The sequence below is a fragment of the Mycteria americana genome, chromosome 3, assembly GCF_035582795.1.
Source record: "Mycteria americana isolate JAX WOST 10 ecotype Jacksonville Zoo and Gardens chromosome 3, USCA_MyAme_1.0, whole genome shotgun sequence".
NCBI classification, from domain to species: domain Eukaryota; kingdom Metazoa; phylum Chordata; class Aves; order Ciconiiformes; family Ciconiidae; genus Mycteria; species Mycteria americana.
In genome coordinates, this window is record NC_134367.1 from 96,203,027 (window position 1) to 96,218,802 (window position 15,776).

At 38.8% G+C, this 15,776-nt stretch overlaps 1 protein-coding gene across 5 annotated transcripts in view; it reads left to right on the forward strand.

Moving 5' to 3' along the window:
- Nucleotides 1–15,776, forward strand: part of DAAM2 (dishevelled associated activator of morphogenesis 2) — a 202,568-nt gene that overhangs the window by 110,221 nt on the left and 76,571 nt on the right. For all 5 annotated transcript variants that reach the window (XM_075496208.1, XM_075496207.1, XM_075496209.1 and 2 more), the window contains one exon: nucleotides 10,124–10,198. In XM_075496208.1, coding sequence (XP_075352323.1) covers nucleotides 10,124–10,198 — 75 coding nt within the window. The remainder of the gene's footprint in view (nucleotides 1–10,123; nucleotides 10,199–15,776) is intronic.

A 15,776-nucleotide genomic window follows, 5' to 3' on the forward strand; every position in this document is an offset into this window, starting at 1 on the left:
GAGAAAGAAAAAGTTTCCTTCTACTTTCTGGAGAATTGTTTCGTTTTCATTCAGTCAGATGTGACAGTTTCAGCTACGCACCTGAATCCAGGTGAAAATCACATTGTTTTCCATGATATTCAGTCATCTGTTGAAAGGCACCTGGCATCCCAAACATTTTGCAGATGTAATAGGCGAGAGAAATGAAGGCTGGGAGAAAGGAAACAGTTTTACCTGAGTTTCTGGAAAGGGGAGAGATAGACAAAGCAACCGAATAATACACTCAAATATTGGGTTAGCAACTTAAAAGCCATGGGCATCTCAGTCTGACTTTATCCCCTTGTTCACCTGTCCAACAACTCCTAACTTTACTGTTTTTTCAATAGTGACTGGGGTTAAAGGAAGGAGACAAACAGAAAATACATGGCTACTCGCACCATCTAACTGTCATCCCTATTAGTAAAGGGGCAGAAGTGAACTGGAGCAAGCAGTGGTGTCACTGAGACAAGCATTGGGACAGTGAAGAGAAACCTTTTAGAGTTTGGCATTAACAAATTCTGTGTGTGTTCCCAGGGGGACTTGTCCTAGGTAGCTGTGCTGGCTCTAGGTAGGTAGTTCCTTGTGTCTTTGAGCATGATTAGTGACGTTTCATTCCCATCATCAAGCAACATGCAGGGTGATGCTGTTGTCTGCTGAACATTTTACTTTTGTCATGGAAGTTGGTCTCCTGTTGGATATGTTCTCCCGACTCTGTTGCTGCCTAAAGATCATTCTGTCCTATTAGCTGAAGTCCATAGTCATATTTAAAACCTCTTATATGCTCTACTTTTCACAAGCCCCAAATCAATCAACTGATATTTTGCAGTTGATAAGTGTATAATCTTAGTGTATAAAATGAAGTTACCTACCATTCACAGCAGAAATGGTAGGTGACTTCGTTTTATTTAGAAAAGATTGTAAGTGTTTGCTTGCTGGAGATAAACAGAATAGGACAAAAAGATAAACTTTCAGTGCAGGCGTGTGGCGGACAGGAGGCTCAGTTATGCAGGCTGGGCTCTTTTGTGGCTTTTCACATAGCCTAAAGAATGCCAGGAGGAGGAGGAAAGGAAGTGAGGAAGGAGACAGTCCAAATGACGTAAATACTAGCTGGGTAGGGATACAGTTGAAAACAATGCTGTTGGAAAGGGAACAAGGTAAGCTGGATGGGTGAGGAAAAAGTCCCTTTCTGTATCCACAGCATGCTGACTGTAAGCTGAACAGGGTTAATGCTAGAATGGAAATGTACAAACAATACTTTTACATAACACAGAGTAAAAAGAAGTAGGGATAATGCAGAGCCTGGATGTTAATGAAACAATAAAGTATGTCCTGCTGCTGCTGCTTAGTATTTGTTGGGATAATGACAGATTGTTGGCTTCACCTGCCACAGGAATCACTGCAGAACCTTGACCCTGACCTCAAGCTTGGCGCAGGTTTGTGGGGACAGAGCTGTAGTCCAGGAGTACAATCTAAGTCCACAGCTATGCATCTGGAGAGCAGGCTGTGTCCATGAGAAATGTTTTGTGAAGACCCCTTTTCCTGAAGACCCCTTGAGTAGAATGATCATGAACTGACCTCCTGACTGGTAGGATCCTCCATAGTGGACATTTCCCTTCACCTCCAAAAGAAGTATACAGAATGGGCTGAGGGAAGGTAGACTCCTGAGAACTTCATTAATGGAAGTGCAGGGAATTAATGAATTGCCTTATTTGACAGCTCATTATTTAGATTATACACTTACCAACTGCAAAATATCAGTTGATTGATTTGGGGCTTGTGAAAAGTAGAGCATATAAGAGGTTTTAAATATGACTATGGACTTCAGCTAATAGGACAGAATGATCTTTAGGCAGCGACAGAGTCAGGAGAACATATCCAACAAGAGACCAACTTCCATGACAAAAGTAAAATGTTCAGCAGAAAAACAATGTGTAATACCAGTAGACTTCAATTTGGCAAGTAAGCTTTATCCTGAGGGCTGAAGGCACTGGGTATTTCAGTGTGGCCTCAGCTATACATTTAAGTAGTTCTGTAAATATATCGACAAGTTGTCCTCTTGGTCACTGCCCTATACCCATAAATCAATGGCTGGTGAGGGTGGGTTCCCCATGCTACAGCAGGGCTAAATATGTTTGAAGAGGGACAAACACACTTGTACGATCTGTAAATGATAAGAGGAGGCTGATGGAGCAGTGCTGGCAGCAAGTTTACATCTGTCTGTATTGAGGAGAATGATAAAGAGCCAACAGAAGAGGAAGAAGAAGAGAAGAAAGGTTCTTAAAACTAAAAGTGTGCTATGCAACCCTGCTATAATTTAAAAGTTCCTTAAAATGGGATTCTCTCCATCAGTAATCTATAGTAAGTCTTGTGCCAGACATGGTTATTGTAAAACTTAATCTTGGTTTAAACACTACAATTATACAGTTCATTAAAATCAGTGGTTGAGAATTCTGAGCTTTCAGAAAAAAATAATTCTTATCTTCAGCTCATAACACTGCACCAACCTTTCTGCCTGCCAGGTATGGCATTCCAGTCCATTTTCAGTGAAACACTATGTATCTGTGTGTGTGTATGCAATGGATCTGGCATGTTTTCTGGAAGATAAGAAATAAAAGCATAGACTTCATCTCCATTAGACTGATACCAATTAGGAGTAATTTGTCTGAAGTCGTTTTGAGTGTTAGATGAGGTTGGAAATGACACTTTGTTTGTATACAATGTACAGCTTCTGGAGTTGCAATATCTGTGGGTGCTTGGGAAGCAAAAAAGGTGATGGATGGAACAAGCAGTTCAAAACCAAGCATGTATTTAACTTTATTGGAAAGTTTTTCAGCCTGTGGTAGGGTCCATTTTAATTTCTAAAGGCTGGTGAATCTCACCAGCATTGAAGCTTTTCTCAGTATTATGAAAAGATTTCTAAGAAGGAATCCTCATCCTTCATAAATGTATCCCTTTTTCACTTTTATGCTTTTAGACTTTTTATATTTTGTGGCAGTGAGTTCCACAGTTTGGCAGTATAAGGCATTTTGTGATATAAATAATAATATGAAGCCTTTGATTCTTCCTTTGAAAAGCTGGTTAGTAACGAGCATCAGAGGTCATTATTAGGTTTGTGAAGTTACTGGCAGCAGGAGAGAGATCAGGCTAACTGAAGAAAAAAAAAAAATCTGCTACGGTCTGTTATGTAAAATATTCCTGTGTCATAATCTAGTGAACTGGAAGCACGTGTGGCTATACCTGACCTTTATGAGAGACAATTAGAACTCCTCAGCTGCGTGCTCCAGCAATTTTAATATTAATGAATTCAAGCAATTCAATATTAATGAATATTCCCTTTTAATAAGTTATAATGTAGACTGCTTTTGTGGCAGAAGGATTATTATCTGCACCTCAATAGCTTAATTCCAGGGAGAGAAGTAATGTTTGTTTTTTCTCACTCTGGATAAATTGTGCTTAAAAGGCTTGGATATAGCTCCCTCCCCCAAACCCTGAGAATATTTGTGTAAATGCGAGTCATGGAGTCTGAGAAATGGAGCAGTGACCACATCTGTCTAGTGCATGGCTCAGTCCTACGGTCTGTCCTGTTTCAAAATTAGCATCTCTTGGGACATGGTTGGTTTTTTGGAGGCATAAACTGTCTGAAAAGCTTAGATGTATTTAAGCTCCACTTCTGAATTAGTATTTCATCCCACAGCAGATCAAACACACTTTGTTTCTTTTAATGAAAGTGCTTTTTATACATGCAACTTTGGCTGCTCTGAACTGAGACATAGCCAATAAGATGGACAGTGCGTTAATGAACAGGTAAATATTTCTTTGAAAGCTGAACTTCTTAAAGTGAAGAAAAGTCAGTAAGTCAGTGTGGAAAAAAGGGAGAATGGTGATTTGGATGAGAGTGCAGTACAACTTCAGTGTGGATTGATTCTTGGCTGTGCTACAGATTTCCTCTGTAACTGGGAACTGCGTAATTGTCTGCATCCCATTTTCCCTGTTAACTGCTGATCTCACTGAAAGAGAGACTGAAAAACCTAATATGTGAATTTTTTTAAGGACCTTTGACATTGTAGAGTGCAAGGTGTTGCAAGATTGTATTGTATTCAGCATTAATAGCAGATGTTGTGATAAGTTGTCTTTTTTAAAAGCATCTGAAAGGAGAAAAGTAGCACTTGTGGCAAATGAAGCACAAGTGATAACCGTCTTCCACCCTCCAAGCAAACAAAAAACTTACCTTGTTTATAGTGGCCAGAATATTCATGTGGAGAGCAAGGATCATGCACCTCACTTTGAAACAGAACATGGACACGAGTCTGAATACTGCCCATTTCAGATAGATGAATGTTTTACCAGCTAAGCCATTGTTCTGAAGAGTGTGGGAGGGCTTCATCCAGAAGCAGAGAATCTTATCCAGCAAAGCTTTCATCTCAACTGATGTAAGTCATGTTACAAGTTAAAGTTTCAGTGAACTGGCATTTAAAAAAAAAAAAAAAAAAAAAAAATCACTGAAAAATCCCCTCTTATTTGTAATCAGGATCCCCATTTCCCTTGCCTTTCAATGGGAAATATGAAAAAAATAGCTACAGGGACTTACTCAGTATGACAAATAACATATTTCACTTTTTCTTAAAAGGTATTATTTTCTGGTAATGACTTGAACTCCATGATTTATATTTTCTGAACTGTATGTGATGATGCTGACCCTTCACACCAGGTAAAATAACCTGTCTTTCAGCTCTGTGAGGTACTAGAATGATGCATGCAGGCTGTTGTGAGGAGGAACCACACTAACCTTAATGTGGCTTTTGCAAGCAAACGCAATTCTTTGTGACCCAAGTACAAACTTGAGCATGCAGTGTCCGGACACAATACAGTGAACAAGCTGGAACAGGAATTTGTATTACAGTAGCCTCATCTCATATACTTATCTGTGTTTGCATACTGTTTTTATTGATATAGAGAGGAGCTCAATGAATGGTATCATGATTCCTTGCCCAATAAAGATTTTAAACCCACATTTTCCAGCATCAGGTACGTGGCTTGTTCCCATTCTGTTCTGAACAGTGCAAAGCAGTAAGGTCAGCTGCCTGCAGTTCTGAAGAGATGGGTTTGAGAAGGGAGTCCTGTTGCCAATGAATAGATGTCATCCCAATAGTACCCATGGTTGTTGTATGACATCCATAACATATGGTGTATTTCTTGATGCTTCTGTTCAAGGAAGAATTGTTATTTTCGTTTACATCTTAGAAGGCTTCACGGGTCATCAGCCCTGGCAATTTATCACAGGGGTGTGTGTGCAGGTAGTGGCAAAGTCCATGTAATGGTTGGACACCCCGGGATGCCAAGTGTCTGCTGGTCCCAGGGAGTTAGGATTTGTCTACATTGCATAAAAAGAACCTGATATAAGTGATGGTAGAAATAAGAGAGTGCTGGATTCAGTGTCAGATCACTGTCTGTTCCTAACTCTACCAGTGATTTCCTGGATGAGTTTTAATTGTCATGTCACCATATATGTCTCCCTGTCTCCATCTGCAGGAAAGAAGCCTTGTAAAGTTGCTAATTTTGTGGATATATTTATTAATGCTTTGACATGCTCAGATTTTCAGGACTAGAGAACTGTTCAACATTGTTTGGGGTCCATTTGGTGCAGAGTAAACTTGGTAGTTTACTCAGTGTGTCATCACTGGAAACTGAAACCCAGTGCTTGCCACAAAAGAGCTTCAGTGCAGGCAGTTGCTGTTCAGGCTTTCCCTGTGCTGTTTCTTTCAAGACTGAAACCATCTTGAAAGAAGCACCCACCATATAAACAGCATCTTTCATTTTCATGATCCACTCAGCCATGAATATCTGGCATTTCCACATGATTTCTGTAACACTAGCATTTGGTACTTCTTTGTAGAAAGTCTCTCAACAAAGACAGTGGTCTATAATTCTTGATTATGTCTGTTAGAATGGCAGTCTTTGTATTGCAAATGCTCTTCCCACTGACATGGCAGCCACTAAAGGTCTCCGCTCTCTAGAGAACTGCTTGCCCAAGGGACCATGTCTCCTAGGATTCACAAAAAAGCTTTCAGGATCAGCTGAAATGTGCACAAAATACTTTGTTTTATTTTGTTTCATTTTGATCAGTTCAGATGGTCCAAATATTTGCCGAACTCTATTAAGTCCTATTTGGGATGAAGTCATAAGTTCCACTTTCCACCAAGGCATGGAGCCTGTCCAAATTAGTGTCAAAGCCTATATAATACCTTGGCTATATTGCAGGCTTGTATAGTATCAAGATCCTGTTTTCACAGCAGTTACATAGTTGTTACTCCAGTGAAGAATGATATGGCCCCTTATAAAGTCCACAAGCTGACGTCTGTTTTTTAATGTAATATTTACACTATTCAAGGACCTAAAAGAAGGCTTTGCTTTAATAGATTCCTTCAGCTAATGTTTTCCCTTATACAGATGGGTTATTGTTTCCAGCTTTTGATACCTATATGGCTTTGTATATTAGGGCCTCATTTTTTGGTTTGGCTTTTTTTTTTTCTTCTCTGTGTCTCCTGGAGCAAGGGAAGGGTTTTGCCATTATCATCAAGTTGCCTTGCAGTTTTCTCTGAGGTTTTATTTGAGGGTCAAAATCCTGAAGACATTAAAAACAAAACAAGCAAAAAACCCCAGCACCCTGTTGTTGCCCCCCCACGCATATGCACACACCACACCCCACATCCTGAATTGCTTTCCTTTTTTGACTTATCTTCCCCTCTCTGAGAGGAAACATGGTACAGCAATTTCTTACCATGGGCAGAACTCACATAATTTGGGCAATGAAATGTTTTTTTTCCAATGGCTCTGATGCCACAGGTGTGAACTTGTCTCCTTTTTGAAAATGTTGCCCAGGTGATTTCTATAAATAACACTGTGCCATCTAATGATTCCAGGGGGCTGGATAAAAATCTGTATGTTCATCCCAAGTATAAGTAGCTTTCTGGGGCTTCATAATGGAAATAGAATGCCAGGTTTTAAGTACATAATCACATTTATTCTAGTGAAGTAAAACACACATTGACAGCTGTAAAATTCTGGTCTGAATAGGGAGTGTGGAGGATGACTGAAATTAGAAGGACTTTTCTGCTTAATATGCTTCTGGGCTGAAACAACTTCAGAAAGTGCGGATTGCGTAGTGGAGTATCTGCTAAAACTTTTTTACCCTCAGCAATGTACAGCTTCAGTCTGGGCTTTAGTTCAGGAAAAAAGCTTATACTTGCTGTGTTCCACTGAAACCATTTTTCTCCTAATTCTAATTAAAAACAAAACAAAAACATGAGACTTACAGACTCAGAGTTCAGACCAATTTGCAGTGGACGGAGAATGGTCAAAAGCAGAGGATACACCAAGGATCTTATCTCATTTGCCAAGCTAACCACATACAGGTATACTTTAGGGGATCAGAGTCTTCTTATCCTCGGTTCTGATTGTGAAATTTCTAATGGTTTGGGTTCAGGTAGGAAATTATTCAGAATTTTCATTTTTTTTAGTGTATCTATCCTGATGCTCTTCAGCCTGCATGTCTAAACTAGACATCTCGTAAGGCTAGTTGCAGCATTCCAGCATTTACACTTCTTTTTCCCCTAAAGAATTTTAAGGAGAAAAAGTATTGTATCTTATTTTTGGATATAAAGGATGGATCCAGGCAGTCCTTAATTTATGTGTGTTTGTTTCTTTACTTGGAGTTCAGAATGGAGGCAGGAGAAGTATAGGGAACATACATATTCCCTGTTCTGACAATGTTCTTGTCACTTGTACTCTGCAAACAATTACAGCTGTCATTTGCACTTTTATAATTCTATGCAGAGAAAAATTTCAGAAGGGCATGTGAGCACACCTTGCACTTCAGATTGGTGTCTCAACCTGGTTCCCTGCAGAATGACCTTACTTTGCTACCTCTGGATTAGCTCCCCATCTCTATTGTTCTCTTTGGGGATGATAAGATTACCTTATAAAAATATCGCTGTATTTATCTATTGTATGTTCTAATTTATTTTTCCATCAGCAAGGTCATATTTTGACTTTTGCATGGGAGGTTAAGGTCTGCTGAGTGTGAAACTATTGTCAGGGTTATGATTGCCACAGAAAAGGGGCAGCGAAAGGCAGTCTACCAATAACATGTGGTGTGGCAATTCTACCTGGCTACTGGTTGCATATTTCTGTAATGTGCCATTTGGCTCGGGTTTGGGTCCATCATATTGCTGCTGATTGTGGTCAGGAAAGGGAAGTAAGGAAAAACAGCAGAACTTCTCACTTAATTTCAGAAAGGTGACCTTGTTCTTACTTGCACCATTTATTATTGTGAGGTGGTGGGTGCATAGCAACTGTGGATGTAATTGGTATATTTTGCCACTTTGCCAGCCTCCCATACTTTTCATACAGTGGTAGTTACTATATGATGCTTTGTTTAAATCTTCTGCTCTTCTTAATTATTCAGTTGGATGCAAGGGCTGAATAAAGAGTTATGATCTGTCTAGGATGTGTCTGTACTGCAGTCCTTTGTTAGATGGGAGCAAAGCTGTTTTGTTGTTATCATGAATGGAGATGCTCCTTTAGTTTACATGTTGAAAGACCAGTGGAATGAAGAGAGGGGAAGGAAAGATCCAAGTCTCAGTTGTGAGTTTGTTTTTAATTCTAAATATGAAGATTTTGATTTGTGCAGAATTGTTGCCATGTGTTGGTATGTAGCCTGGCAGGAACTTGTCAGGTAGCAAGGTATTTTCTGAATTTGGCTCAGCAGGGAGCATGTAGAGCTATTTCTCATCTCTAAATCAAACCTGTTGAGTAGGAATAGCTGAGGTATTCTGATACAGCTACACATTTAATATTGTTCTGTGTATCTTTCAGAGTAACTATTCTGGTATGAGTAAGCATTCAGACACAGACAACATTGGTGAGATCCACACAGTCATACATCTTTGGACATCCTTAGGATGACTCAAGTGGTTCAATCTCTTATCATATGCTAGGAGTCTTAATATGAGTTATTTGTAGTTTATAATGGGAGATTAGGATCCTAGAAACCAATCTTCATTTTGATGGTCACTGTTACACCTATCTAGAAATAAATAGATCCATTATAATGAAATCTCATTTCCATTGAGCAGCCAAGGAACAAGAAAGAATTGGTTCCTGAGTAGGGGCAGGTCTTTTAGAAGTTGAGCTTGGCTGAGCTTAGTCTAGTGAAGATGATTTCAGGTGGATTATTTGGGAGGTCGGGATAGAAGGATTAATGCTGCTCCTACTGTAATTGAGGGGATGCTGTTCTGTTCCTTTGGATGTTCTGAGGTTGTGCTTAAGTTTTTAGAATAGACTATTTCAGTTGGAAGGGACCTACAATGATCGTCTTGCCCAACTGCCTAACCAATTCAGGGCTGACCAAGTTAAAGCATATGTCCAAATGCCATTGTTATTAAGGGCATTGTCCAAATGCCTCTTATACACTGACAGGCTTGGGGCATCGACCACCTCTCAAGTTCCAGTGTTTGACCACCCTCTCAGTAAAGAAATGCTTCCTAATGTCCAGTCTAAACCTCTTTTTGGTTTATCACATCACAATGAGACAGTCTTTTGGCTTCTTTTCAGGTTCCTTAAGTTGATTTTTTTTTTTCTCCATAGCAGATGTTAAAACTCCTTTGTTGGTGAATCCCACCATCGCTCTAGCAGTAGAGAGGCAAAATAATTTATAAGATCTGTCAATATAAAGCTACAAAATGTAAACCTGTTACCTGTAAATGGGCTATCCTTCTGCTTGGAAACATAGTATATTTAAGGGACTGAGGTTGCTGCTTAGATGCCAAAGATAACTGTGTCTCCATCAAACTTTATTATTCTGTGTTTAATAACCTTAGCTGAAGGGGATTCTTTTTATCTGACACACCGTGGTGACAGTACTAACATTACAGAAATGCTTTCAGAAATGCTTGCAATAAATGCCACACATCTATGTGCATTATACAAGAATACGGGCGAGGTACCACAATAGAGAACAGAGCAGTGAAGAATCCCAGGTGGTTCTACAGTGGCATTTCATCCTGTAAAGGCTTCTTGTGTAACCTTGTTTAACTTTCTGTTTCAGGAACAAGAAGATCCTAATAAGCTTGCTACCAGCTGGCCAGATTACTACATTGACCGCATCAATTCCATGGCAGCAGTAAGTTACCTCTCCTGCAAAGCAGGGAAGATTTCCTACCATAGAGTTGTGTTTCTTTAGGAAGAAGTCCCCAAAGGAGAAGAATGTTAGCCCAAGTGTGTGACTGATTTAAAATAGGACTTCTGAAAGAAGATGAGTATATGTATTAAGAAAGAACCCTGCTCTAGCAGAATAGATTAGAAAGCACCATAAGCATTTCCAATTTTTATTTCTACAATACTGAGCACTGAAGGCAATCAGATTAGATTCTGGAATGAAAATTCAGAGCTGGAGTAATGAGATTGATGATTTAAAATTATTTACATGCCAGCTGTGAAGCCTATCTGAAATTATGGCCGTGATCCTTAGATCTCTGGTCATTGGCACTGGTCCTGAAAAGAAGAGACAAAAATGGCTGTGTGCCTTTTTTGAACTCCTGTACAATTCAGCTGCCTTTAAACTAGTAGACCATAATGATCTTGAAGAGATTGTCATGCTCTTGAGTGTTGTTGGAGCACAAAGGTAGTTCAGTTATGACCCCTATTTTGGAAATTTTGAGGAATGTTAATGTAAAGCTAGCTTTCAGCACATGCACACACTCGTACTTGTGTCTTGGCAGGGCTAGCCAGTCTGAAACAGTGACAGTTGAAAGAATGTTTTTCCAAAACTATACTTTTAACTGCAGTTAGCATTTTTGGAGACCTGTTTATCATTTGGTCCGAGTAGAGGTGAAATAATTTGGTTCTTCAAGAGGAGTCTTAAGTGCAGCCTGTAAGTGAAGATTATATGAAATCATGGACGAGAGGAACCAAGGCCCCCTACTTATCCCTTCAGAATAGAAGAACAAGAGAATATTTGATGAATCAGAAAAGTAACTATTTGAAAACTAGGTAAAGTTTTGTTTTGTTGTATGGCTTCAGATTGATTTCTAACTAATCTACAAAATAACACTAGGGTTGTTATTATTTTAGTAGAAGAATTAAAGAAAAGGTAGCTATTCATGTAAGATAATATCCACTTTTATAAGAGCAGATAAATAGAGGAACATAAGGCTGTAACACCTTAGACATCAGATACAAGCCAATATGATATTTGAGGAAAACTTTAATTGTCCTTGTTCAACAGCTGTATATCTCTTCCTCTGGTCACCAGCAGAAGCAGAACACCTGCATATAGTGTTCACTGATCTCTTTTGGTATGGTTGATCTTATATTTTGAAATTTGATCCTTTTACTGATTTTATAGTCAAATTTTTCCTCCAGCTATTCATGTGCAATGTCTACTTAGCTTTTTTTGGCAGTTGTGCAGAAGTGATGATAGAATTCTATTCCTAGCATCTTAGGTAGCACACCTTGTTTGTTTACTTCTGCTTTTATGTTTGATTTCTAAAGACTTCTCTGCAGCTTTTGTATTGTGGTTATGAGCTATAAAATAATTTCATAAAAATAATGCCTTAGTGGATGCTAAATGTGTCAATACTGATGCATTTCTCATGGTGAAATATGTCTTGCTCAGTAAAAAAATCAAGATTTACAAGTTGTTACAACTTGCTGTAAGAGGATAAAAGAAAAGCTGCTTTCTACTGTGAGTCATGAATAACCAAAATGATCACCTTCCTTCATGCCAGATTTTCCTGCGGCAGAGTAATGGAGTAGAAAGAATAGGGACTTGTTTTGAGAAAAGAGATTGAGCTTTTGTGACTGGCATAGTACTGTGCTTTGATTTCCCGACTGAACAAATTTGCTCTACAAGGGCCATTAAGAAAAAAAAAATAAGTATGAAACCTTGCAATGTCGCTGAGCCAAATACTTCTGGTAGTATTTGGTCCAAGGCCTCTTGAATCTACTGAAAGTTTTTCCATTGATTTCAGTGACTTTTGGATTAGTCTTTAAATGATCTTGATGTAAACCTGGAGTGAATATGTACACGCCACTATTGTAAATCTGGAGCAGTTCCATGGAATGAGACTATATTTTGGCCTATGTTTCTAATTTTAAACATGTTTTAAGAGCACCAATAAACACCAGCCCCAGTAATGTTGTTTGCATGCCTCAGCGCTGAATGATTGATAACCTTTTATTTGGCTTCAAGCCTCATGATTTACTCTTATGCTTGAAGTGTTAAGAAGACACACTGGAGTTAAAACCCCTGCTTCTGATTTACCACTTAGTTGCTTCACTTTTAGGCAGGTGAAACTTAGTTGACTTGATTTCACAGGAATTGTATCAGCGGAAAACTGGAGTAATACAGCTGAGAACCAGCTCCAACACACTTTAAAAGACATGTTCTACTCATTATTATTTAGACCTCTGAGATTCTTAACTTCCAAACGGTTATTTTGGGTCCCTTATAATTTCAGTGCTAAATTTAGTGGTGGGTTTTTTTAAATTTTTTTTTCAATATGCATCCAAGTGGAGTTGGCTCAGAAGTCGTGAAAGAAAAACATGTTTCATGTTGCTTCCTGTCACTGTCTAGTCTATTTCAGTTTGCATCTCTAGGGCACTATCAGGTATTGCAATATTTTAATTAGAAATACTGCAAGAAGTATTAGAGTTGAAATGGTAGCAATAATCACAGAAGTGTTAGTTTAAAATGCCTTAAGTCCTGTTTTTTTAATAAAATTTAATCTTTGTATCTCCTGTGAATTAACTGCATAAGAATCTTTTTACATGCAGCTTTCACATCTTTTTCTATATCCTTTTGTTTAATTACGAAGTTCTTTTTTATATATTAGCTTAGCAAAAAAGTTCTCCCTACCTGCTGATAAAATGAAAATGGCACCTTTATCCTGCTGATATCATTAAGTATCTTTCTGTGGACTTCAGCAGGCCAAGGCCCCTGTGCTCAAGGATCATTTTCTCAGAAGACTTGCTGCAGTGTTACCCATCATATCTGCCCTTCATAGATTATGCTTGAGAGCAATGTGGTGATTCCTGACATGTTTGACATTCCCTACTTGTAACCTTAGACCACTATGTTAGGAAGCACTTTAGGTCACAGATTCCTGATCCAGTTCAAAAAGCCACACATTTTAGGCACAGTTCTGTTCCCACAATTGTTTCTGTTACTGTGACTTTTTAGATTTAAATAGTTTTTAAAGCCAGTTCTCACAAGAGCATATGACAGTAAAACTGGATCTCTTTTACTAGTCTGTGGAATTCCTGTGGAGGGACTGTCCCATCCTTCAGGTAGCCTGACTGAAAGGAGGGGACCAAGTACATCATTGGTAGAGAGTCTTCTAGACCAATCCTTAAGAGAAAGGGTTGGCTGCTAATGATGTCTAATTTAGAAAGATGAGCCTCCAAATTTTCCCAGTCGTCTAATGCCTACATGCTATGAATAATACTGGTGATTATGAAGAGGTTGCATGCCCACAATTAGAGACCATTTCCATTATCAAGGTCATTGTCATCTTCTGCTGATTCATCAACACACAAAACTTCTTTGCTTAAAAATGCAGCAGCTGCTGTGTTAATATAACACGTAAAGAAACCTCCCTGTGCTCCTCTTGCCCTCCTCACCCCATGATACTGCTGCTTGGCAGCACAAATAAACACAGCCCTCACTTCACTGGGGAGGAAAACTTCTGACAGCACTGCGTTGCTTTTATGAGCTTGGCTGTGTATGCATTTCCACAGAGAGACTTTCAGGTGAACAGTAGTTGCAGATCCAGCTTTTCTGGAGAGATGGCTCAGTCGAGGGTATGAGACAGGGGTCAAGATTATTAAATACAGCTGTAACCAGGCCTTTTTCCTTGACTCAGAAAGCATTTGTTCAGGGCAGAGGAGCTTCACAGGATGTTAAAAATATATATCTTCCAGAAAAATTTAGCAGGTGGACGATAACTCCTCCATCTGGGTTAGATGACATCTATGTTACTTCAAACTTATTTACTTAAAAGTTCAGGTTTTTAAAATTACATCTATTAATAGTTTATGATTCATAGTTTATTCTCTTAGTTCAGCCTTAATGTAGTTAGAGATGTGATGCACCTTGAATTTCAACTGACTTGTTTTCTTTGAAGAAATGTTTTAAAGTAGTATTGTCCAGGTATGTCACAGGAGGCATGCAATACAATATTTTTTAATCAACTTTTGATTTTAATTTTACTTGTATTTGTTTATGAACTGGAAGTGATTTCAATAACGATAACACTTTGTTAGTTATGATTTTAGAAAAGATCTAAAGAAAGGGCTTGGACTATAATGAGAAATCAGAACATCCAGGTTGCTTTTTCACTATTTGTTCTATTTGCTTCTTTCTTTTTTTCATTTCACTTGTGTGAGACTGTTAAGTAAAACTAGGTCCATCATACAGTATATTGCTGATGCTAGTTCATGCCCTTTTTTTTCTTTTTTCTTTTCTTCTCTCTCTTTCTCAGACATACTGTCATTATGGTCCTATATTTTCCTTCCCAGCAGTTTAGGGGCATGATTAGCCATGAGGATAAGGTGTGGGAATTAATCTGTGCTTTTAATAAAACTAAAATATTTCATTTTAAGTGGAGCCAAATTTTCAAAAGTAATTTCTTGGACTACCTGAAATTTTACATATAAAATTCCATGTCAATGATTGTTTTCACGAATTCGTGAATTTTTTTGAATTGGCAAATCAATTTTTTTGAATTGGCAAATAGCAACTAGATGCTATACTTTCCTGGATGATGCACTTAATGTGGAAAACTTTAAATATGCAAAATGTGCTTGTAAAATAGAGCCTTATTTGTACCACTTTTTAGGGACCAGATAAGGACCTGGCACTATTTTGCTTCCTCTTCCTAGTAAGTTTGGTTAACTGATAGTAACTAGCTGCATCCTCAGCACAGCAGACATAGTCCTCGAGTGCAGCTTGTAGTTCAGGAAAGTAATTCATCAGTCAGCCATATTAATGAAATCCAGCTTCAAATAATGACAGTTCCCTCTGCTCTGTCTCCCAGGGACAGTTATGTTTTCTATAACTCTTGCCGAGAAAGCTATTTCATAATGCAAATGTGTGACCAGTCTGTCTTTAGAGAGGGCATGAGGATTTGAGTTCCTGGCCATGCACCGGAGTGAGAAATGAAGGGCTCTTGGCTGCCTGCAGCTTTAGAAAAGGGGTTTTCTATAATCACCCTCTGTTGTAAAGGCAGGATTATTTGTATTTGTTTCATTTGGAAATGGGCCTTTTTCACTCTGAACGGAATACTGGTGAGCAGCTTCCTACCATCCATTTGCTTTCCCCCCACAATGGCTCAGAGGAGAAATTAAGCCGTTGGAGGAATGGGAGCCTTTCAAAGGAGCATTTATGGGCCAAAGGAAAGATGACCAGATGGGCTGTCACCCAAGAAAATACGAATCAAGCCCCAAATCACACCCCAGGACTCTGCCATTGAGATTCCATAATGCCTCTTCAGGATTTCTGTTTATTTTTCGAAGAGGGGGATCATATATGGCTTGGCTTAAGCATTTCAATTTATGTTTCTGGCTGTCGGGGGATGCTGGCAAAAGATAAAACATCATCAGCTCATTTTCCATCAGTAGCGCTCTGTCATTCCATTAGGGCAGGAAATAGCTTGCTCTGTTACTGAGTGAATTTGACTTTAGCGTGGATCAGAGAGAGG